The sequence below is a fragment of the Crinia signifera genome, chromosome 3, assembly GCF_055691185.1.
Source record: "Crinia signifera chromosome 3, ASM5569118v1, whole genome shotgun sequence".
In the NCBI taxonomy this organism is placed as follows: domain Eukaryota; kingdom Metazoa; phylum Chordata; class Amphibia; order Anura; family Myobatrachidae; genus Crinia; species Crinia signifera.
In genome coordinates, this window is record NC_139219.1 from 212,146,464 (window position 1) to 212,172,951 (window position 26,488).

At 40.5% G+C, this 26,488-nt stretch overlaps 1 protein-coding gene across 2 annotated transcripts in view; it reads left to right on the forward strand.

Annotated features, from left to right (window-relative positions):
- Positions 1–26,488, forward strand: part of CSMD1 (CUB and Sushi multiple domains 1) — a 1,658,539-nt gene that overhangs the window by 1,474,250 nt on the left and 157,801 nt on the right. The window contains exons 47-50 of one of the 2 annotated variants that reach the window (XM_083177358.1): positions 2,650–2,838; positions 6,185–6,331; positions 8,619–8,801; positions 22,776–22,961. In XM_083177358.1, coding sequence (XP_083033484.1) covers positions 2,650–2,838; positions 6,185–6,331; positions 8,619–8,801; positions 22,776–22,961 — 705 coding nt within the window. Of the gene's footprint in view, positions 1–2,649; positions 2,839–6,184; positions 6,332–8,618; positions 8,808–22,775; positions 22,962–26,488 lie in introns of both variants that reach the window. The other variant, XM_083177357.1, reaches the window with a different exon arrangement.

Sequence of the window (26,488 nt, forward strand, 5' to 3'; positions counted from 1 at the left end):
ATTGCAGGCAGATGTTTTGCCACATAACATATTTTTTTGCAAACCGGGGCCAATACCTTTAGTTTAGAATATGATTTGCAGTGCTCAGAGAATACATCATAAAAATTTGTCACTCATAAAGTCATCCTTTTGGAATTTATATATGGATGATGATGATGCTAATAATTACGATGATCATAATAATCCTTTATAATAAAAGACTTAAAGCAAAAAAAGCGGGCAACGAATATAGTCAAGGACCAACTACATCCTGGCCATGGCTTTTAGAGTTCTCCTTATAGCATAGGTAACCTTATTATCCACATACAGTAAAAAAAAAAAAAAAAAAAAAAAAAAACAGGAAATTGCAGTGTTAAACAGAAAGTAAAATGTTTTGGATTTTTTATACCTAACTGATACTTATTACTTCTAACTTTATGTTAAATGTTATAAAGTTCTGAATTATTTTCTCTTATATAGCATGTCATAATGAGAAAACCTCGATCTACAGCAGGGCTGGGCAACACCGGCCCTCCAGATGTTAATGAACTACACATCCCAGGATGCTTTGCATTAGTTTTGTGGCCATGTTGAAACTGATGCAAGGCATCAACATCTGGAGGACCGGTGTTGCCCAGCCCTGATCTACAGTATATGCTTATTCACGGAAATACAATCAAATACAATATAGTTTTGTTCTTTCAAATGTATTTGTAACAAATGTCTAACTTTTTTATTTTTGCCAAAACAGTGTAATTTGAGATCACGATTCTGTTACATTATATTTAAATATTATGCTTAAAAAATACTCAGTTTTGCAATAAATGTTAGTGGTCTGGCTGTGATCACTGCACATTATATATTTAATGCTGAATGTTTGGTCTGTAAATAATTTAAGACATACAAAAATGCTTCTGTTTTATTTTTAGCAACTTCCTGATAGTAACAATAATTATGTTTTTGTCATTGATCATTCAGTAAAGGGAAGTGCTAAAGTTTATTGTCTGTGGCTTGGCAAAAAAGTCTATAATTATACTACCCAACAGAAATATCCATTGTAAAAATTGGAAACAGTCCTAGATTCTACGATGCTGAATAGCATGTCTGTTATTACTACCTTTTAGTTTTGAAATATAATTTGGTCATAAAGGGTCATGGCAACTTGGAAACCATAAACTGATTTCTTAAAAATCTGGATTACATTTAGCCACAATCTTCTTCTTTTGAAAATATATAGTTATTGGACCTATTATTTAAAGATTTGCAGGATTTTCAGTCACAACAATTGGTCATATTATCTGGTAGTGCAACTCATAATAAAAAAAGTGGTTTTTGGTGTTTTTGGGTCTGGAGAGTGCTCCCAACTTACCCAATGCTTTTCATTTAATTCAAGCAACAAACTGTGGCAGCACAGTCAATATTTCTGTCCCCCATGGACCTTTGTCAAGATATCTGTGAGGTATTCCCTCACCTATACAGTACCTTTACCACTTGTGAACCAGTAGTACAACTCACTAGAGGTAAAATTGCAGATCATAGCACCTATGCTAAGTACACTATATGGGAGACACATTGTGTACCGATGTTGCGCGTCTGAACATGTGCAGGTGCGTTTCTGTGCATATGCAGATGTAGGTGAAATTTCGGTTCACTGGGTGCACACACCCTACACGGCTTTTGGGTGGGGGAGGGAGAGCAGAGAAGGGCGGGTGCGCCGTGCTGCTCCATTACCATATGGGAATGCCCAGCTCTACATGGGCATTCCCATGAGAACTCTGGGCATTCTCATGGTAATGAGGTTGTGACGTGGGTGCAGGGGGCTGCCCACCCATATCCGTCCCAGCATACAAGAATATTGAAGTGACTTGAATGTCACTTTTATATGCGTGTGCCTTCCACATCTTCTGATGGTCGGTGACCATCGAAAGATGTGGGAGGTTATCCGTGGCAAACGAATGGATGTTTATGCTAAACATCCATTACCTAACAATTGTCCAATCTCTTACCATTGAGTAGAGTAAAAAAGCTGGTTTTTATTATCATATGTCCACTGGTATGCGGTGGAGTGAGGCAGGTGAGGCAGAGCCTTTCCTATCATACTAACGTATATACCGCAGTTTTGAGTTTATAAAGTATGTAAAAAATACAAAGAATATATAAAAAAATCTTTTTAATATTCTAATCATTATTATAGTCAAATCTCTTGAGTAAAAAGTCTATGGCAGGTGAGGCAATGCCTCGCCTAGCTACCTTTTCTGCACATCTATTATCCACCAAACTCAGCTAATCTCCAGCAGTATATTCTGCTGCACATGTGTATAATGCGGCATGTAACCCTGGGCTCATATACTTACCTCACCGCACATCCCTATTCCCATAAGTCAAAAACAATTACTAAGCTGGACATAAAATAACTTATGGAATAAAGCCATTTGGAATACAAACTTATGGAATAAATAGCACAACTGTAGCAGGGCATGCTGGGATGTGTAGTTCAACAATATCTGGAGTGTCAAGGTTAGCCATCACTGTCGTAGGATAATAGTTAATTTATAGTATAACTATCCATTTTGTAATCTCTAACTAAGGTGCTGACCATTGCATTAACTTTATCATTCAGCCTTTGTTGTAATGTGTAACATACTGTACTGCTTGATTTTTCTTTTACAGCACAATGCCCTGCAAATGAAATGCGTGAAGAGTCATCAGGGGTGATCCTCAGTCCTGGATATCCATTAAACTATCCTAATTCTCAAACATGTTCCTGGAGTGTTAAGGTTGAGCCAGGTTACAATATATCAATTTATGTGGATACATTTCAAAGTGAAAAACAGTTTGATGAACTTGAGATATTTGATGGTAAGAAATGAAATATTAATAAGTATATGCACAACTGCTAAACTGTGTAATTACAGCTTATTTTTTAAGCTATTGTCAATTACATGCTTGCTTGCTACATTGAACATGATAGAGTATAAAATTGCATTTTAGTTTAAAAAAACACACTTTTAAAGCATAAAATAAAATCTTTATATACATGTAACTATAGGGTTTTATAATTAAATATATAGGATTGATATTAAAATTAGTGCTGGGCACGTAACGTGTTAATATCGCGTTAACGCGCCAGCACATTAACGGCAATTACATTTATTATCGCCATTAACACGAGGGGGGGGGGCGCAGCGGGATGGGGGTGCTGCAGTGTCAGGGATCGGGAGATGGGGGCTGCCGGGCACGGGGAAATGAACGAGTCTGCAGCGCAGGGGTGCAGCGTCTCTGTCCACATGCTGACGGAGACCCTGCGCCCCTCCAAATATGGCTGCCGCTGTGAAGGATACAGACGCTAGAGGTGCTCCTTTACCTCTAGCGTCTGTCATGGATGTTCAGAGTGACCAGCGCTACCCGGAAGTGCGGATTCCGGGAGCTCTGTGGACCCTGCAACCCCTGGCAACGAGCAAGGAACCCACCCCCACCCCCCCCCTGGAAGGAAGGGTACTCTTTACTTAGTAGGGCGCCCGTCGCGGTCATCGCGGGTACATTTATGTCTGACCGCGACGCAACCGACGCGATGCCCGCGGTTTCCCATTGAAACCCATGTTAAACATGGAAATCGTGTCGGTCTCGTCGCGGCCGGCCATAAATGTACCCGCGATGCCCGCGACGCGATGCTCCCGATTTACCATAGGAATCAATGTTAAAAGGCGCGATGGACCCGATTTTACTGTTAAATGGCTCAATGGACCCGATTTGGCCATAGAAATCAATGTTAAATGGGCCACAGAGCCCATTAACCCTTAAATGTCCCCCCAAATTTTTAACGCCACCCCACGATCCACGCCAACCCGAAGCGTGGCGAGCGCAGCGAGCCCGCGAGGGGCGGCGGTACGCGTCCTCCGACCTTTTCATGCCCTACTATCCACTAGGGCGTGGAGTGAGAATATAATAGTGTGGCGAGCGCAGCGAGCCACCGAGCCCGAAGCGTGGCGAGCGCAGCGAGCCCCGCGAGGGGACGCGGATACCTTCACAGTTATACGCGTCCCCTCGCGGGCTTCACAGGTGTCCGTGGCGACGCCGACACCTGTGAAGCCCGCGAGGGGACGCGTCTACCTGTGAAGGTATCCGCGTCCCCTCGCGGGGCTCGCTGCGCTCGCCACGCTTCGGGCTCGGTGGCTCGCTGCGCTCGCCACACTATTATATTCTCACTCCACGCCCTAGTGGATAGTAGGGCATGAAACGGTCGGAGGACGCGTACCGCCGCCCCTCGCGGGCTCGCTGCGCTCGCCACGCTTCGGGTTGGCGTGGATCGTGGGGTGGCGTTAAAAATTGGGGGGGACATTTAAGGGTTAATTGTGCCTATTTGGGCTCTGTGGCCCATTTAACATTGATTCCTATGGCCAAATCGGGTCCATTGAGGCATTTAACAGTAAAATCGCGGTCAATCAGCATTTTTAACATTGTTCCCTATGGAAAAATCGCGGTCATCGCGGTCATCGCGGGCATCCCGATTTACCCGCGATGACCGCGATGACCGCGATTTTTACCCCCGACGCCCGCGATTTCAATCGCTGGCGCCCTTCTAGGTAAAGAGTACCGAAGGAAGCAAGTAACCGACCACCCCCTGGCATGGAGCAAGTAACCCACCATCCCCCTGGCAATGAGCAAGGAACCCCCCCCCCTGGCAACGAGCAAGGAACACACCACCCCCCTGGAAGGAAGAAAGTAACTCACCACCCCCCTGGCATGGAGCAAGTAACCCACCTCTCCCCTGGCAATGAGCAAGGAACCCCCCTCCTGGCAACGAGCAAGGAACCCACCACCCCCTTGAGGGAAGCAAGTAACCCACCACCCCCCTGGCATGGAGCAAGTAACCCACCACCCCCCTGGCAATGAGCAAGGAACCCACCTTCCCCCTGGCATGGAGCAAGTAACCCACCACCCCCCTGGAATGGAGCAAGTAACCCCACCCCCCTGGCATGGAGCACAAAACCCCCACTGGCAACAAGCAAGTAAACTCCTGGCAACAATCATGAAACCTACTATAGCAACAAGCATGCAATCTCCCTTGGCAACAAGCATGTAATCCCACCTGGCAATGAGCATGGAACCCCTGGCAACGAGATTTTAGGTAAGCGGCACTTATGTGCTTATCAGTGCGATTAATTGCATTTAAACGCAAAAATTTCATGCAATTAATCGCGATTAAAAATTGTAATCGTTGCCCACCACTAATTAAAATCCATATGCTATTGACTGTAATAATGTTCTTATTCCTATAAATACAGCAGCAGTACATGGTTTGAAATCTATGTACAGTAGTATTTAATTTTCAGTGCTACATTTCTTTTGCACAAAAATACAAGTACCATATATACTCGGGTATAAGCCTACTTTTTCAGAACAGTTTTTATGCTGAAAAAGCCCCCCTCGGTTTATACTCGAGTGAGGGTCCCACTTGAGTCAATAAGTTTTCCCAGTTTTTTTGTTGTAAAATTAGGTGCCTCGGCTTATATTGGGGTCGACTTATACTCGAGTATATACGGTATACTTTTTCTTCAAAAGCGCATTTAGGAGGTCATTGGGGAGTGATAATTAACTTCTGCACATGCGCATAAGCATTTCTGCGCATGTGCAGGGTCCGTTTGCGAACGGACGCAACGACTTGTATAGTCACAGGCCCATTCGCACAGCGCAGTGTGGGTGGGGGGCGAGGGGCAGCGGGCATGGGTCGCACCCATGGGAATGCCCAGTGTTTCATGGGCATTATAATGAAAATCCTGGGTGTTCCCATGGTGATTTGGCCATGACACGGGGTGCCGGGGGCAAATGGCCGATGTCACATGATGTCAGCTGCCCGCCCACCCAGTCTCCACTGACTTATATTTGCATGGCCAGTTGTAATCATTCGATGGTCGGCAACTATTGAATGATTGCGGCCTCCAGGCAAGGCTGCAAATGGATGTTTATGCTAGATGTTTATGCTAGATGTTTATGCTGGATGTTAACATCTATGCTGGATGTTAAGAACTATGCACATGCCTGCATGGGAAATCGGCGAGTGAGGGGGGCGTCATTTAGTTGATGCGCAAAACTGCAAAATTTGCAGCATTGCGAGTCAACCAGAATGACTCCCCCAAATGCATTAATTTCTACACAATTGATTTTTATCATAGCATTCTGTTTTTTTTTTTTGTTTTTTTTTAAGGGCCATCTGGACAAAGCTCACTCATTGTGGCTTTAAGTGGAAATTTAACTGGGCAACAAAATTTCACCAGCAAAAGCAATAATGTTTATCTTCGCTGGTCAACCGATCATGCCACAAGCAAAAAAGGTTTTAAAATTCGTTACTCAGGTTTGTAATTATACATTGGATATCTCTGTATTTTGAAAATACTTCATTATGGGCTCTATTTAATAAAGGTATGCCTACAATATATTCAGTTTAGTGTCCGTGATACTAACACATATGAAATCAGCATTTAACAAGATCCAGTGACATCATGTTTCTAAGTTAAGCTTACTACTGTTTGTTAAGTACCGAGCAAAGGACATAAACCCTTCTGTGAGTACTAAATGGATTACATCTCTTTCTTAAATGGAGTCTTACAGTACACTGTATCATATATTTTCTTTTCCTAAGGTCAGCATTTCTATTAAAGACTGTTTCCCCAGAGACAGGCAATTCATCAGATCAAGGTTTTTCATGTTCATCATGTTAAATCAAGGCTCATCACATAAAAAATGTTAGCTATGATCTCAAATTAAACATTTACATTGATAGGACTGAGAAAATATATATAAGAATGGCAAACATAGTAAAACTTAAAAGCTTTAATGTTACATTTGGCAAATAGTTTTACCTTGGAGCATTGTCAATAGATTTGCTCTTGCTGGTCAAGCCTTCTTCAGTTCTGGCTTAATATACTTTCTGGATGTGCAATATAGTTCAAGTTCCAGGAATAGACATTTTAATTCAGCAAAAAAAGTGAATGACGACGAAATTGTGGCGTTTGCACTTCCTGCAAAAATCACATCTATAGCCTTGACTTCTTTACATATACTCACTAAGGGGGTTATTCTGGTTGGCTTGCAAAAGCAAATTCCTTCTTTAATGGACAAAACCATGTGCACTGCAGGTAGGGCTGATAGCGTGCAGAGAGAGTTAGATTTGGGTGAGTTATTTTGTTTCTGTGCAGAGTTAATACTAGCTGCTCTATGCTTACACTGCAATTTCGATTTCACTTTGAAATCACTCCACCAAAAAGTAATTATCTCCGCTACATCAGCCCCACCTGTAGTGCACATGATTTTGTCCATTAAATAAGGAATTTGCTTTTGCGAACCATTGCAAACCATCCAGAATAACCCCCTAAACCCATTAACCCTAAAAACTAAATGGGAAAAGCCTTATAGATGATGTAATCAGCTTTATTTGTTTGCAAGGCACCACTTATTTCTACAGAGCTGGAAAAAGTGGGTAAAGCAAATAATACAAACAAACAGAAAAAAGGTTGACAGAAAATGTCTCCCTGAGGTTAGAGCAGGGATAGCCAACTCCAGTCCTTGAGAGCTAACAGTTAAAGTTTTCCACATCTCACAGAATCACAAGTGAAGTATTTAGCTCCACCTGTGGATCTTTTATAATGTGTCAGTCAGTAATCAGTGCACCTGTGTACCTGCGAGGTGAGCTGGAAAACGTGAACTGTTGGTAGCTCTTGAGGACTGGAGTTGGCTACCCCTGGGTTAGAGCATATCCTACTCAACATATGACGTGTGAATAGGTGTCATTTCCTAGATAAATTGCTTAAATATCAATTTGCTCCACTCAGAGATAGTTCTATTGCCTATGCCAATCTCATAATTATCATTTATCATTCTAATGTCAGTACAGGTATGAGCCAATGGTTAAACTTTTTTTCAGCACTTTCCTTTGATGTTTTACTTTGGGCTCTAAACACATTTATCATAAATAAACATATTTGTTTCTTAACATACTTCTCTCTGTGCAGACAGTATTTAGTCTGTATTTCTGATTCCTATAAATGTTAAAAAAGTTGAATGCCACGTGCAACCATTCAGATTATGGGGGTATTCAATCCCCCACCGCTATTTCCAATGGGGAATAGTGGCAGGAGCCTATTCAATGATGTCTTTTCCGACAGCATTCAACAGGCATATCGGCAAAACAAGCCAGTCGGGTTAATTTTGCCTGTCGACGATCCACAGCCGTTTCTCACGGCCACGGCCCCTTTTCAGCACTAGGCAGTTGGGACATTGAATCATGCCTGCTGAGATTCAGACGAGGGGCCAAGAATGGGACTGGGTCATGACTGTTGGGCCGGCCTGACAGTCGTCACCCGTCGCCCTATATCTATCCTTTTATATTGCATTCTAGAATCTGATTTGTTGCTATAGGCAGTTTCACCACTTAATTTTTAGAAGGTTTAGTAAATTTACCCCGAGCAGGGAGTGAGGCCTACAGAGTCACACAGTTATTGGTGTTACATACATAGGGCAATTGTTACCTTTCAATGTAATTCTATCATGGAACTTTTTAATTACTCATTCATCTGATTGCAAATATAATAAAAAAACTATATATGTTTATATAGATGGATTTTTTTATTATTATTTTACAGCTTCCTACTGCAGTGTGAACACAGTTATCAATAATGGTGGCATTTTGAACAAGACAGGTGTCGACCTTGGTTCAAGAGTTTATTACTTTTGCAAATCAGGATACCAAATGATTGGGATCAGTAACACAACATGCATTAGAAATCCTAATGGAATGTATGAATGGGCATCACCAGCACCAATATGTAAGGGTAAGTCCTATGTAAATATTACAATCTGCATACTAACCGATCAATAGACACTGTAAATCTTAAGATGCCTATTTTGACGAGAAACATACAGCAAACATAAAAGATTAATTTGTTGCACTATAAAGGCATCGATCAGAAACTAACTGATGATTATCCTCTCATCAGTCAACCCTGGAAACGAAAACAGGTTTAAATGTCTCAAGGGAAGTTATGCATTTTGGAAAGGAAAAAGATTAAATAAATAAAAATGTATCCAAACAGAAAGGTGATAAATATTAATTTGGATTTTCTTGAAAGTGGAAGGACAGTGTTGCTGTTATTTAATTTAATTATAACATTAAGTGTACCTAAAGTTGTATTTAAATGAGAACTATTCAACAAGTTGAACCTAACTCAGGTACAATTTAATTCAAATGATGGAAAGTCTTACTGGCAATGCAGAATAATAATGTTAAATTAGTACTGAAAATATTTATATACTTTATAATTACTTTTTTCTGCAGAGCAAACGGCAAACATTAAAGCCATAACTTTTGCCTAGGTCTGTCCAGATATAATAAACCAATTATATAGTATTGTTCATGGCACTTGCTCTGCCTAGAAATTTTAAACACATGTTTCAAATATGTAGCAGGCATCACGGTGTGTAGCACAATGTGTAATGGGCATTATGGTGTATGGCCTTATGTGAAATTGGCATTATGCTGTGTGGCTTATTGCACATAAAGCGTTTCGATCCACTCTGGGATCTTTTTCAAGTATACACTCCTCTGTACACTTGAAAAAGATCCCACAGTGGATAGAAACGCGTTGTATGCTATCAGAGGACCCACAGTGGATCAAAATGGTTGTGTGCCATCTAGATTGGGACCTTGGCTAAAGACACTACCTGGCTGGATCATCCGGAGGACCCCCCAGGTTGTAGAACTCCACGTTTCACCATTGTACCTCTATACGGCAGTCACAGTAATTACTTTGTTTTTATTTCAATTTATTCTGTATGACATGTACTTCTTGATGTGGAAGACATTAAAGTTTTTATGATCCATGCACTGAGTGGTCTGAAAGATACCTTGATGTGAACGGCACAGCTCTTTTATCAGTGAGTTGGGGTACGCATTCCCTTGGTAACATCATTTGTCTTCCCCATTGAAAGATACCTTGATGTGCGAATACAACATCCACACATTGTGAGTTGGGGTACGCATCAAAAACTAAAAGATACCTTGATGTGTTTAATAGCCACATCTTTGATGTGAGTCTGGGTACGCTAACCATCATATCCAATTTTTGGTGGAGGAAACAGTTCCCGCCCACCTGCACGGGTGCAAAAACCAACTTCTTGTATGGACAGATGTCAATTACATGATTCCTTTGTCTTTGTTTTTTGCATGAATTAACATAAATGAAAATCGACTACAAGGATTTTCTGTTCCATTCATCTGTCCAATAAGACCACCTAATGAACAGAAGTACTGTATTTTTTTTTATAAGTGCTAGAGGGTTTCCACTGCGTTGCACATGCGCATTGTGTTGCCTATGCATGCGTAGACGGCTAAAATGCGCCCTCGGAAAGAATTTGGAATGGACCGCACCAAGCAGAATTAAGGCCCAGTGTGACAGAAGTGAAAGCCCAGAAAATGGGCTTATTGTTAGTATCACCAGCAGAATGGGATAGTCGGAAATAGGCTACATTGATATTAGATACAAAGTGTAATAATACTTAGTCACCAAGAAAAGGAAAATTCAAGAAGCAAGCCAGGTATGTACCGGGTAGTAAAAAACACACTGAGCTGTCCTTAGAAACCCAATGTACAATATGGCCTGCTGGTCTGATGGTCGAAAATATATGGAACAGAATTGAAAAGCTCTTAAACAGAAGTTGGGTGAGCACAGCCTATACAACAAAGCCTCTGAGAGCAGCATGTTACAGTGTTCTTTTTCAATGTACTTTGCAGTGTTCCAGAATTGTATTATGAAGTGATTCAGAATTTTAGCACCGCTTTGTGGTAATACCTTTATCATACGCTTCATCTGATCTATGTATTTTTATCTTTCATTTTAAGATATTTTGTCCACTAATTGGTCATATTATGATTTTTTATTACCATTATATCTTTTTTTTTATTCTAGATTGTTAAAGTATAATATGTATCATTTTACGTTATACAGCACAGTGGGTCTGATTCTGGTTGACTCGGTAAGCTGTGAAGATCACAGCTTACTGAGTGCCAGGGAGTCTGCCCTGCCGAATACCCACCCACCACAGAGTCCCTTCCATGCATGCGAGGGGATGTATAATGAAGACTCATCCCTTCACATGACATCATCATATGTTGTCAGCCACTGCTGCAGGACAAAACATTCCTTGGTACCCACCATGGAATGATTTCACTGCCTTCGCAAATAAAAGTCAGTGGAGAATGACTTTATTTGTGGCCTCCAGGGTGAAGACAGGGTGGGCGGCTGACAACATATGATGTCAGCCACCTACTTCCGGCACACTTCATCCTGCCTGTGTACCCATGGGAATTCCCAGCATTTTCATGGGGATGACCATGAAACGATGGACATTCAAATTGGTGACACTTGAACCGGCAGCCATTCGCCCCCAGCCAGCCCCGATCCCTGTGAATGGCTCTGCGACTATGCAAGTCACCAAAGCCGTTTGCAAAGGGGACCTGCACATGTGCATAAAAGACCATGTGCATGCGTAGTCCCCCAACCATCGGAATGGGGCTGAATTCACTTAGGGAATCAGAATCACCCCAAGTATGTTATATTCCTCTTCTGGCCCCTGTATTTTTTATTATTTCCTGTGCATTGAATGATCTTTGCACTTGTAAAAAATTACTTTTACATTGTATGTTCTTATATATGTTGTATTTCTTTATTTAAATCAAAATCTTGAAAATGTCTGGTATGAGGAAAAAAAATCTTTGCATCGCTGGCATTCTACTTTTATACCATCATCATTCTTATGAACATACTGTAAATCAGTATCTGACCAGAATTAATACATTTAAGATGTTATTAATAATACTCTCTTCCTGTCCATGTATTATATTTTATTATGCAAGAGTATGCCCACTCTGTGTTGCCAGCTGCTATGTCTTTGATAATTACACGTGGCAAGATGCCATATTGCATTGTATGTCACTGCTGGAATGATACTGATTTTCACTAATTGTATTTTCTGAAACATGACAATGTCACCATGTACTGTAATGATAAAAACATTAAATTGCTATTATTTGTTAACTGTTTAATAAAATGCTCAGGTTTTATAGCATCATTCTATCAGTTCTAGGAATTCAAATTGCAATGTGAAGAAATAAAATGAATTACTGGGACTCCTTTAGCATTCTACCAGCGAAGCTACAGTATGCAAAGCTGAGGGCCTAATTCAGAGATGTACAACATGTCAAAGTTGTACGTAGTAGAGCCAATATTTTGTGCATTTGCCAAAGCTGCACTGTGCACGTTCAGAGATTGATAGCATTAGTGCATGCAGGACTGATTTGCCAAATTAATGACCGGTGGCCAGCACTTGGGAGAGGCTTACAAAACATAAAACATAGGCATGTCGAGATCGTTTTCTGGGCAAAGTCAGCAACTGCAAGTTCACTCACAGCTAGAGAGCCCTTGGCATCTTAGGAGAGTCTCTCTGTCAGAGACATTATAGAAGGTCAATGCTGACCGATGTGCATCTGATGTACCCGCTTCTGTACAGTTGCATCCTCTAATATCTTTTACGGAGGCTGAATGTCATGGCATTACAGGGCACTTATTGTCTGCTGTTGTTAGCAGGAGTGTGCTTACACACGCCGCTGCCACCAGCGCAAGCTCCCATTACCCACATTCATTACATTTCACAAGGTCTCTCTATGAATGGGCAGAGGTAGCATCAGTGCCCGATTCACCCTGCACACACCCCACACCCTTGCTTTTTACACTACATGCTCCCACTAAGGAATGCTATGATGTGGCTTTTAGCAACAATGTAAGAGGACTTTTTTGTAGGTAAACAGCAGATATTAGATACCGCCAGTGGACGCCTCTTTGCACAAAATGGCATATGAGTCATTTGAATATTTTCACAATTGCACAGCATAGTATGTTGCTTTTTTTTTTACAATTAATAACAGTAATAGCACAGAACTTGGTATTAACAGACCGCTATAGTGGTAGGAAGGTCCTGCTTACAAGCTTACAATTGCTCTAGAATAAAAAATTTGGTTACAGTGGCAAAATCATTACTTTTTTCACTAATGCGTTGATTCACAATTCTCTCATGACCAGTTTTAGAGAACTTTTGAAAAAAGGTCAATTACAATGGATTAGGGCAGTGATAGGCAACATAACACAATACCTTTAACAGGTCTTATGGGTGTGCACATCAATATCAATGATGTGCTATAATACTACACATAATCAGTTAGTTGCTTGTTTACATTAACCGCTAGATTTAAGCAAAAAATGTTTAAATATTCCTCTTAAAAATAAAAGAAAATAGCAGTTAAATCAAATGCTATAAAATAGACCTTTAAAGCTGGAAGGAGCAAGTGGATGCAAATAAAAGCTCACAGGGCAACATGCACCATAGGGCCACTTTTTTTCCCAGCATTATGAGATAGGTAAAGTTTAAAATCGCAGGCAATATTGTGTGTACAGTATATGTAGAACAAATGTGTCCAAATACTGGAACTACTATTGAGTATTGAGAGAGAAAAGTGTAAACTGGGCCATAACTAATGTGCTACAACAAGGAAGCAAGACCTTGCATGGGCACTAGGGAAGCCCCTTGCTGTGAATTCCGTGGCCCACAGGAAATAAACAATTATTATACCTGAAAGACACATTTTTTAAAGGTAACAGATTTTACCAGGCTTGTCATTTCTAAATCAATCTTATTTTGAGTTTCAAATGTATTTTTGAAAAATTTATTAAAACAACTAACTTAATGTATTCTGTTACAATATTTGTTATATACTCTTTGCTATGTTTTTAATTAGCATACAAAATGAAGCCAACACCGATTATTACTGGAAAAATATCCTTAATTAATTAGCTACAGTAGATGACATTATTATTCATTTGCCAATGACCTCAAATATTCTTAGAATGAAGTGATTGAAGATTCACACTAATTGAAAGGGGTATCTGAAAGAATTTTTAAGAAATGACTTTCCAACCACCTTTGAATTAATTAAATCGATAGCCATAAAATTCAACTAGTGGATAGGTATTTGTTTGCTGTGTTATAGGTTTGTTGTGTTATAGAAAATGTTATGTCAAAAACTGTGAAAATAAATGGAAGGAATAATAAATGAGAAATCAGAAGCAGTAAAAAAAAATACAAAATACCTTGGTTCAATGTCTCATTTAGAAAACTACAAATGCCTTTTGATGTTAAACAATGTATGTTATGCTGGGTACACACCAGGACGACAAGGGTCCGATCACATCAATCTAGATCCAATTCTGACCGATTGGATGTAGATTGTGTGGTGATTGGGCCCTTTTCTGTCCTGTTGTGATCCGATTCCGATCGGATGTGCTGCCCCGCGGGTCGGTCGTTAATCAGATCCTACCTGCAGCAGGTACGATCTGGAAACGACCATACAGCCGGGTGTGGGTCGTGTTCGGATCGGAACCACTCACGGTGCACATCGTGAGCGGGTCGTGCGCTCCGTGTGATCGTGAGCGGGTCGGACGAGACACTGATGACCCGCTCACAATGTGCATCGTGAACGGGTCGTCCTGGTATGTACGGCACATAACTATAAGAAGTTGCACTATTACCTTGAAAGGATCTATGTAACAGTTTGATTTTTTTCCGTCAATTTATACAGGTATATTTTTTGTATGTATATAGATTGTTTTCACCATAACAACTGCTAGGCACATAATTAGAGAGAAACATCAATATTTGCACTTTGTACATTATTAAAGTTTTACATGCCAAAGGGTACTTTATGGATGAGTAGTTACATATTAACTTTAATTTTTTTGAAACTACACCTATAAAATTATTCTGCACCTACATCTATTAAAAGTCTGCACATTTGCATTGTGTTAAGAGTGGAATTTCACTTAAACATCTGATAAATACCTATTTAGGGTCATTCCGTGTTCAATTAAACTGTTTTTATATTACGAATTGTATTCTAAAACTACTTTTTCTTTGGGCAGTATTCAATGAAAAAAATTTGCCGTGCATGGCGAGAGATTTTTTCTCTCGCCATGCACTCGCCCTGTTCCAGGGGGCTCGCTGCCACTCCTGCTCCCTCTATTCAATGTGGTTAAGACTCGCCGCCACTCGCAGCGAGTCTTAACCCCTGCAGCGGACGAGCATCCGCGGCAGGGAGCTGGCAAGGAGCCGTGGGACGGTGGCAGCCAGGGAGATTAAAGTCTCCCTGGCTGCCCCAGAACATATATATATATATATTTTTTTTATTAAATATATATTCATGTGCTATAAGCACATGAATAAAAATAACATGCCCCTTCACAGAAAAAAAATCCAGATTTTTTGACACCAAAATAAAAAAAAAAAATACCTTTTAGTTTAAAAGTTCACATTCCAGCTCTCCATGAAAAGATGGAGAATTGCTACACGGAGAGAGACGGCGAAAATCACTTAGAAAGACGGCGAATATTTCACATTGAATAGGGTTGCTCGCTTTTGGAGAGCAAAATGCTCCGTCCAAGGTGAAAAAAGCACAAATTCGCCATAAAACAGGGCGAATTTTTCTCATTGAATACTGCCCATTGTCTTAAATGAATCATGAGAATGATTTCCTGACATTCAAAATACCAACGGTCAAAATACCGACGTGCAAAATACTGACATTCATCATGGCAACATGGTCAAAATGTCAAAATATCACATTTTGACTGGCAATAAATTGACTGCATCCCATGAGAATTATGGACATCAGATCTGTCATATGATATAGTAAATGTTGGTTTTTGAACATTTGGTTTATGTGCATGCATTTACCTGTGTCAAGTGCCCATGGAAGGAAATTATATAAAAAAAATGGAATTATGCTTGTTGTCAACCATTAACAACCCCTAAAAAAATTTCCACCAGTTCAAAAATATTATTTTGACATTTGTGCACAAAGACTGTCAGCCAGTGCTAGACACTGTTGGTAATAGTTAAGGAGATCTTACAGCTGACAAACATCTTTAGAACAGTCTCTATTGCCTCTTCATTCCACACACATACAGGGCCTTATTCTGGTCGATGCGGTCCGAATTCTTTCGGAGTGCGCTTTTTAGCCGTCTGCGCATGCGTAGGCAACGCCATGCGCATGTGCCACGCATGGTCTCCGTACTCATTCTCACTAATACCGTATAGAAATGTCCACCGAATTGAATCGGGAAATATGGGCGTTTTTGGGCATCAATCGTACTTACACAAGGGCGTGGTTTCAAAGTGGGAAAAACTGGGCATAAATATGGGCGTACACGAGGGAGTGCACTAACTGTGGTAGGCGTGCATTCGGACAGCACACCGACTGCAAACGAACCAACACGCATGAAATATGCGGTCTTCATAAGCAAGTTTCACTTTGCGGAGACCACTTGTTCTTGTGCTAGGAATTCGGTTCGCCCAATTAGTACGCCCGCACCTGAAACACTGTCAGCTGAACACAATACAATCCACTCCTCTACTCTACTCTCTTGTGAAGCCACCTGCTGTGTCCCCAATGATTCTGCTGAGGCAGAAGATGGCCCAGCTGTAGATGGCCCAGCTGTAGATGGCCCAGCAGCCTGGTCACCTCCCAATGGCTGGTCTCTGGTGAGGTGCACATTGGTGATGGAGTTCAGCTGAGCTAGGAGGTGCTGATGCTCTTGTTCTCCCTCTGATTGTGAACCAGACATGTTTGCAGCATACATAAAACCTAGGTAAAGGGGTAGCAATGAATGAATAGCACTTCACATGATGTAAGGGTTAATCTAAAGAGGTACTAATGTGTTTAAGGATCAATTAGGATTTAATTGATGACAATTACAAACAATCCATTTTTTATGAGGTTGCCTAATTGCATAAGTGTGTCATGTGTCAGATGTATGACTTCAGATAACAGTCGTGAGTTTTGCGGACATACCCCGCATCAGTGCGTACGGCCAGCTTCCCGTCCGTTCTGATGCTGTAAGACGCACACGCACGGTTTGGATGTAGTCCGAAAACACACCCTCTTCTTAGAGAGTGAGTCCGTCCGAATGCGGAGGACCTGTGGGCGTTTGTTCTTACAATGTCCGCACAGCGTGGCATTCGGTCAGCTCCGAAAGAATTCGGAACGGACCGCACCAACCAGAATAACCTCCACAGTGTGCTTCTGACAGAAAGGATAAGTAACTTTAAAAGCTGTCAAATGCCACTATACAGTGTTTATGATATGGTGGTAATATAGTTTCAGGCTATGATGTCACAGCCAATTGCTATACTCAGGGCTGTCTTAACAGTATTGTAGGCCCTGAGCAAAACAAGATGACTTTTATTGTTGGATACCTCCAGCCACTCAAAAAATATTCTCCCTGGCAGCATTCTCTAGATGTATCCCAAAAACACCACAGACAGCAGCCCAGGACTCACGCTTAAAGGCCCATATAATTGTGGGAAGTTACTTATTGAGTCCATGCGATAAGATGGCCCTGACTGTACTCCAAATTTGAATAGCAGAGGTTGTCACACACTTCCCTTTCTGGCTTCTAATACAGGAAGCAACAAAAGTGGGTTGCAAAGCCTGAAGTGAAAGTGCTGCAGCTTACAATTCGTAAGATACTCTATCAGAATGTGTGCTGGGTCAGCAGACAGCATGAAATAAACACACAACTACTGTAACTATAAGCTTTTACCAAATATACAATATGCATGAAACACAAATATATGCTATTCACAATTAAAGATAAAATATCCTAAACCATGACCTACTGTACATTAAGAAATACATATGTAATTTAATTAGCAAGGAGCATTACTGACCTACATTATTGTACAAGCAAGTTGGATTGTTCAAACTTTCACATAGTAACATAGTAATTAAGGCTGAAAAAATACGTTAGTCTATCGAGTTCAACCTACTGTATCTGACTTGTAACTACTGGCTTGAGTAAGTCTTATCTATAGGATTCCCTAAGTGGCCAAAAATGTATCCAGTTTTGTTTTAAATTAATTGAAGTTGCGTACACATGGGCATTTATTGCTGGCAATATGGGCGCTGAGAGACCATATTGCAAGTGATTGGAGTGTTCACCAGCGATAAATTGCCGGGTGCATGCTCCCGTTTTTAGCCCCCTTATGATTGCTGGTCGCAGGAGCTTGATCCTGGAACCAGCTGATTCCCTCTGCGGCTCCCCTGGCAGAGGTTCCCTTTCATCAGCAGCCATCTCTGGTTGCTGATTAAAAGGAGACACTGACCAATATATTGCTCCGCAATATATTGCTGAGCAATATATCGCCCCCATGTGTACACAGCTTAACAGTAATTACTATAATCACCCCCACCAGCAAAGAGTTCCAGAATTGTACTGCTCTAATGGTGAAGAATCCTCTTCTTAATTCAGTACAGAATTTCTTTTCCTCGAGCCTCAGCACATGCCCGCGTGTCCTAAGTATAAGCCTGTTAGTGAATAAATCATCTCCCAGTTCCATATGATTCCCAATCCTATATTTGAACATACTTAGGGGCAGATTTATTAAGCTTGGAGAAGAGATAAACTGGAGATAAAGCGGAGAAAAGGTAAAAGGAGATAAAGCACCAGCCAATCAGCTGTGTTTGAAAAAGACAGTTGGCAGCTGATTGGCTGGTGCTTTATGTCCTTTCACCTTTTCTCCGCTTTATCTCCAGTTTATCTCTTCTCCAAGCTTAATAAATCTGCCCCTTAATCATATCATCTCTCAACCTAGGTTTCTACAGTGAAAACATATTCAGCCTGGTTAACCTATCTTTGTATTCTAGTGATTTAAGACTTTTTACTAGCTTAGTCCTTCTCTGTACCTGTTCCAATTCATCTATGTCTTTTTATGGTGTGGTGCCCAGAACTGCGTCTCACCAATGCCTTGTAAAGATACACTATCACATTGGCATCGATTGAATCCATTCCCCTTTTAATGTGTGCCAGTGTCCGGTTTTCTTTTGCTATATTGAAGTGTATAGAAAAAAACTGTAATGCATAATGAGAACCATATTCGTTATCTGAAAAGCTTCCATAAAATGTAGAAATACTAATATAAAGGACTGCTAATACTGTACCTTTTGATGACACAAAAACTGTGTATGCAGAATAAGACTTACAGTACATGTTCATTTTATTTCTTGGAAAAAAGTAGTTGCTGTGTTGGTAAATCTACTAAGTGGTAAAATTACTAAAATGGGAGTTCTTTTGAAGATCGGCTGTTGCCCATAGCAACCAATCAGATTCTACATCTTATTTATTTAGCACCTTCTGCAAGATAATAGATGGACTCTGATTGGTTGCTCTGGACAGAACTCCCATCTTCGTAAATTAACCCCTATGAGGGACTTTATTTGTTTTCTGTGAAACTTATGTAGCCATTACTTACAACCAGCGTTTTTAAAGATATTCCATATTCTCTAAAGATCTGCAGATTACAGTATTTAAGGTTATAGTTTGAGTACTTTCCAATCACTGTTTAATGTACTGTAAATAAAAGAACATGCACAGCAATCAGAATGTTTTTAGGTTGGGCAAATATATTTCTGTTTCGGTCCTAATAAACTGCAAAATGCTATTACAAAAGGTCTAAAAGGGAAATAAATTACAATAAAATATCATCAGAAATCATCAGATATCAACAGAAATGAGTATTTTCATAATAATTTGTTGTTATTAACTCCCTCATTTGCAATTATTAGCCCCAACAATATCAAATGCACACTCTTTTATCCACTGTATTACCTGAAGATAAGGACAACAAAGTAAATTCTCAGTGCTCACATTGGACTTTAGCAGAAATTATATCATGGATCAAAGAACTATAGCTTTTAGTTGATTTTTAAATATGAAGCTTCCTGAAAGTCTTTCAGGCAACACACATAGATCACAAAGCTATCGATTTCACACTGCACACTTAGCAACCTGTATAATGTAGTACCGTCTGGACTTAACTTAAACATCTCTGTCTCCATGCCCCTCCCCATCAGCAGAGTGTGTCTCCATGACTCCCCTCCCCAACCAACAGTGTGTTTTTCTCCATATCATCCTACAACCTCCACCAGTGTGTGTCTCCATGACTCCCCTCCCCAACCAACAGTGTGTTTTTCTCCATATCATCCTACAACCTCCACCAGTGTGTGTCTCCATGTCCCTCTCCCCCAACCAGCAGTGTGTACTGTATGTATTCATACCACCCTGTCCCAACCAGCAGTGTGTTTGTGTGTATATATGCCATCTTCCCTGCATCAGGCGTGCATTGTGTGTTTCTCCATGCCCTCTCCTCTACCCACAAGTGTGTATTGCTCAATGTGCTCCTCCATCACCAGTATTGTGTGTGCCTTCATGTTCCCCTTAACCACCAACAGTGTGTGTGTAACTCCATATCCCTGTACCCCACCAACAGTGTGTGTGTGCAACTCCATATCCCTGTACCCCACCAACAGTGTGTGTCTCCATGTACCCCACCTCCCCACCATCAATATGTGTATATTTCTATGTCACCCACCTCCTCATTAGAAGTCTGTAAGGGCCAGGTGCACTAAGCTTCAAAAGTGATAAAATGGAGAGTGATAAATAACCAACCAATCAGCTCCTGTCTGACATCTTTTAAACACAGTCTGTAACATGACAGGTTGGAGCTGATTGGCTGGCTGTTTTTCACTCTCTATTTGATCACTTTTGAAGCTTAGGCCTATGTCTCCGTATGCTCCTCTTCCCACCAGCAATGTGTGTGTGTGTGTGTGTGTGTGTGTGAACCCTTGCCCTCCTTCCCCCACCAGCATTGTGTGTGTCTCCATGCCTCCCTCCTCCAACCACAGGTATGTATCTTTCAATGTGCTCCTCCCCCACCATTAGTGTGTGTTCTCATGTTCCCCAACAGTGTGTGTAACTCCATGTCTCCGTACCCCCACCATCAGTGTACATATATCTATGTCTCCCATCTCCCCAACAGCATTCTGTGGGCCAGATTCTCTAAGCTTCAAAAGTGATAAAATGGAGAGTGATAAACAGCCAGCCAATCAGCTCCTGTCTGACATTTTTCAAACACAGTCTGTGACACAGCAGGTAGGAGCTGATTGGCTGGCTGTTTATCACTCTCAATTTTATCACTTTTGAAGCTTAGAGTATCTGGCCCTGTATGTCTCTATATGCTCCCCTCCCCACCAGCAGTGTGTACATTTTAATGTTCTTACCCCTCCCAGTCAAAAGTGTTTAGTTATTTTGTTTTTAATTATTTTTAAAAGGAAATTAATAGAGACAGGATTATATGCATTTGCATATTTGCATATGCATTTGCATATTTTGCCCATTCTCACTGGTTATTGCATATTTTACCTAAAATCTAGTGGTGGTGCATATTTTAGGCCCTTCCCTCTTCCCACCTGTGAGTCACAGCACTGCTTTGACCTGCTGCTGCTGGCCAGGTAGTGGTAGAGTGTGCAGCCTGGGGCAATATGTGCGCAGTGTGGTGAACCTTGAATGTACGCAATGTCTGACACTGCTCTAGGCACAGAAGTCTTGTCTCTTACACAAGAGACAGACTTCTGCAGCAGAGGAGGCAGGCAGAAGGGTTGTGACATCACGCAGCGTGGATGAAATGCCATGTTGCAGTGAGTATGTGGTGCAGGGAGGAAGCCTTCCACTGCGCTGCCCTCACACGCTATGCTGACATTTGATCCATCGGCGCTGGAGATGAGGGTCCGTGTAGTTGATGCAAGAGCTTTGGACGCAATACATCTGCAGTATGCTGTAGCAGCCAGGAAGAAAAAACCCTTTGTACAGCACTAGACATCTGCAGATGCTGTGGGCCTATTTTTGAGGTTTATTTGCAACTAATTGTATGCTGATTTTTAAATAAATAAGTTAAAAATGACTTTTTATTATTTAATGTAGCATATTTTAACACTTTTCATGCATTTTAAAAGTATTTTTTCATGCATATTTGCATGCATATTTCAAGCTTTTTATGTTGCATGTCTCTAGAAATTAATAATAAAAATGTATTTACCAATCTTTTTTGGATCAGAATTAAAAAAAAATGGGACAGGTGAAAAGCTTTATCAGTAAACGTCTGACGAGACATGTACTTTAAGCAATGCCCTATAAACAACAGGAACACTAATGTTGTAGCATGTACAGAAGCATAATGTTTCTCTTAAAGGGGCAGATGTATGAAGCAGTGATAAGGGAGAAGTGAGCGAGAGGAGAAGTGGCCCATGGCAACCAATTAACACTGAAATAACATCTATAATTTGCATAATATAAAATTATACAGAGCATCTGATTGGTTGCCATGGGCCACTTCTCCTCTGGCTCACTACTTCTCCCTTATCACTGCTTCTTACATTTACCCCAAAGTCTTGTACATGAGTGTAATTTAGTTAGTAATTAAGATATACAAGTATACAACTTATTCCTGTTAGTGAATGGGTTAAAAGGATTTCAAGAACGTCATTTAAAACTAAAATACATTTACATAATATGCCACTTTCTATTAGTGTATTGTTTTCTAAAATGAAAATAGAAACACATGTATTTACATAAATAAGTAGTCAAGATGCTAAAATATTACTGACTATAGCAGTGCAATCTAGGAAATGTGACCTTTAAATTTAATTACACGTGAATGGGAAATCTATTTCTGCTGCTAATTTTCACCAGCAAGCAATATACAGTCTTCAAGTACTACACATCTAATAATATTTAAATGAATGTATAGTTCTTCCATAGAATATAATGCATAAAACACTCCACATTTATTTGTGCTTTCAGCTATATCCTGTGGAATTGCCCAGCCACCTGGAAATGGCTCAGTTTCTGGAAATGAGTTTACTTTAGGAAGCAAAGTGATATATGAATGTAATGAAGGCTACAGATTACAATCTAGTCAACAATCAACAGCAGTATGTCAAGAAGATGGATCATGGAGTAATGTAGGCAAGCCACCTGTTTGTCAGCGTAAGTGTTACAGAATGTTATATGTTTTTCAATAATCAAATTGCTTGTCATGTATTCAAGATTCAATAGATGAGATTCTATAAAGCTAGTCAAAAGTAAAGGAAGACTGTTCCCTATTCAAAATGCACAAGTGCTTGATTTTCATTGTTATTTTAGTAGGAGCAACATTTAAAAAAGAAGCAAGCTCTCTTGCAAATAATTCACAGTAAAATATATTAAAATATTCTGTAAACAGGTTCATATGTAATTATTTTTACTATTACTGTACATAATTAATTATGGCTTTATTACCTCTTTCATTGATTTATGAGTGGAACATGACAGTTTTTTCTCAGCATTCAACTTTGCTTGTCATTTACAAAATTACATCTACTCAAATGATGTGGTTAGATAATAGAAAAGCTGGGGGGATTATTTTGGTTCACTCTTTCTGACAAATTCCTTCTCAGATGGACAAAACCATGTGCACTGCAGGGGGGCAGATGTTATTTGTGCAGAGAGAATTAGATTTGGGTGAGTTATTTTGTTTCTGTGCAGGGTAAATACTGACTGCTGTATTTTTACACTGCAATATAGATCTCACTTTGAAGTAAAACCCCACCCAAATCTAATTATCTCTGAACAAGTAACATCTGCCCCACCTGCAATGCACATGGTTTTGTGCATCTAAGAAGGAATTTGTCAGAAAGAGTGAACTAGAATAACCCCCTGAATTGCATATGGGGCGTCATTCTGATTCACTCGATCCCTGCACATTCATACAGGGAACCAATGTTTTGTTATTGCGCATGTGCAGGGTCCCTGGGCAAACGAACTTGGTGATTTGCATAGTCACCGAGCCTCTCGCATGGAGCGATGCAGGCCGGGGGAGGCGGAGACGCTGTAGTCAAATCCGCTTAGAAGCATCGCCCCGTGGGTACACCCCTTAGGATAAATATGTAAGATGCTGTTTCCTCTATTATCATTAAGCAGTGCAGGAATTATTTTGCAGGTAACCTGTCTTTCTGTCTGTTTTTTTGTTTCACTGTACCATTCCACAGAATCTAAAACACCAGAAAAGTAAGGCATAACGGCCCTTATTCTGGTTGGCTAGCAAAGCAGCATTATTTCACTGCTTTGCGAGCCTTGGAACGACACCCGCCCCCTGCTACACAGGGAATATCCCCACCACCGAGCAAATGGATGTTTTGCATAAACATCCATTTGCAGGCTTGTGTGCAGGGCCAAAATCATTCAGTGGCCACTGACCATTAAATGATTTTTGTAGCTTTCGCTGATCTAATATAAGTCTTACATCTCCTTCATAATATTTATGGTATTGTGAGACATTTCACGCAATCTGCCTTCCCATCTGAGGGCTCTCTGACATCTATCCCTTTTCTTTCTTAACCTACTGTATGCTGATCAATTTATTTATTTTTTGCCTGAACCCTTCATGCAAATCTCTTTTAAGTCAACTTCTTGCCAGCATATAAAGTATTGCAATTTGCAGCATTCAACCCCAAAAAGTTTTTGAGTATAAGTTGTTAAAATGAACATTTATAATAATTCTGATTACAATACATTATATCTGCTCTACCATATTGTGTGTGAAATATAATATGGTTATTGTAAGTTGGGTATCATTGGTTTTGGGTCCTCATTCAGATTGTACTGTATCTCCAATTTTTGCTGATGGGCACAAGTGCAGGATCTGTACTATGCATGTGTCTATTTCTGTCTGTGGCTTTGGTTACAATGCCCTCTTAGCATAATTAACAGTTGCCACCAATGTAGAGGTATGATGAGACCATTCTCCGCTAGCTTCCAACACAGCTTTTCTTGCTCTGACTTTGCGAAACCACCGGCTAGTCCCTTTCTATATTGTGTACAAGCTAGTGCTCCAGTGTAGTCAAAATGGCCCATGGTCAAAATCTCAAGTAACTATAATCAAGTTTCTATGGTTCTGGGCTCATAGAAAATCACATAGTAAAGATTGTATATCCTGTAGGCAAAGTCTCACCTTGTGTATGAATTTCTAAAATCAGGCCCATTGATAATTATCAAGTAGGGTTTTTTGAGCGCTAGGGGCAAGTGTGCTGTGTGTGTTGTACAGAATGCTGCCCTCTGGTATAGGGATGCCGCCCTCAACAGAGAAGATTTACAGAAAAAGAGAAACAGAAGGCGCCCACTGGTTCTCTTTTCCATTGATAATTATAACTGTGAGCCATTTCAAAGTAATGGCTGATTATGCATGCCAGGCTTTGCGCTGACTTCGAACACCGCTCAAAACTTTCTCCTCCAGCCCGCTAGTATTGATTATTTATTTACAGTTTCTTATATACTGTAGTGCAGCATATTCAGTTGCACTTTACAAATGGAATCAACAGTTATAAGACGAACCGGGTAATCACAGACAGACATAGAGGTACTGTAGGAAGCCACTAAGAAGCAATGGCTTACAAAGTTAGATCTTTTTTCTAACACAAAATTAAAAGTGACAAAATAAATTTCACAGCAACGGACAACTTATTACCAATCCTGATTATTTTATCAGGTGATCGATCAGACTCACTAACTTCTGTGTTCATATTGAACTTGAAATACTGTAAAAACTGAAATGCCTGTAAAGGAGATATTCATCATTGTTATTTTCTGAAGCTTCAGTGATCAGAGTTTTACTGAAAGAAAAGACAATTACATGGCCTTGACAGTTTAATTTAGTTCTCACTATTAAAGGAGGGTTTAGCGGGGGATTTGAACATTTATATTGATTAAAGGCCTTATATTATGATAGTATCATGGGAACAACTAATTCATATATCCAGGTTCTGTTTCTGGTTTACACAAACATGACATTGAATTGCTTTGAAGCCATAGTTTAAGGATTTGTTTTAATGATTTTAACTGTTTGTAAGATGCATGTGAATTTCTCTATAATGCCGTTAATTACTGTCAAACAGTAACAAAGTGCTTAGTTTAAAATCAAAGCACAGTTTGGAATCTGAGTATTCATAGGCAATGGCTATTGGACTGTGGAGGTTACCATTATATTCTGTAGATATATGCCTCTGTCAATTACTGTATGTTCTTTCTCTGTACAATGGCCCTTATTCTGATTGAGTCGGATGGCTCCGCGTGTGGTCGGATGTCCGATGTTTGGAGTTTGCGCACATACAGAGGCGTATCTGCGCATGTGCGAATGCTTTGCATGTCCGAACACGAAGTGAGGTCCATGCAGAAACCGATCATTCAGAACCATTCGAGCAGGGGGTGAAGAGGGGCATGAAGGGCTGTTTGTGCTCATTACATTCCCATGAAAATGCTGGGCGTACGTATTGTAATGTGGCCGTGATGACTGACATAGTCGGATGTCAGCTGCCCGCCCATATTCCTGCTTTCATACAGAAAAATGTCCAAGTGATCTGGAGCACTCGGTGCTGCCTGACCACTCGGTTCCTGTCCAAAATATGCATCCATCTGAATCAACTAGAATAAGGGCCAATATCTTGAATTTAGGTGTTTTACATTTACATTATACTTGAAGG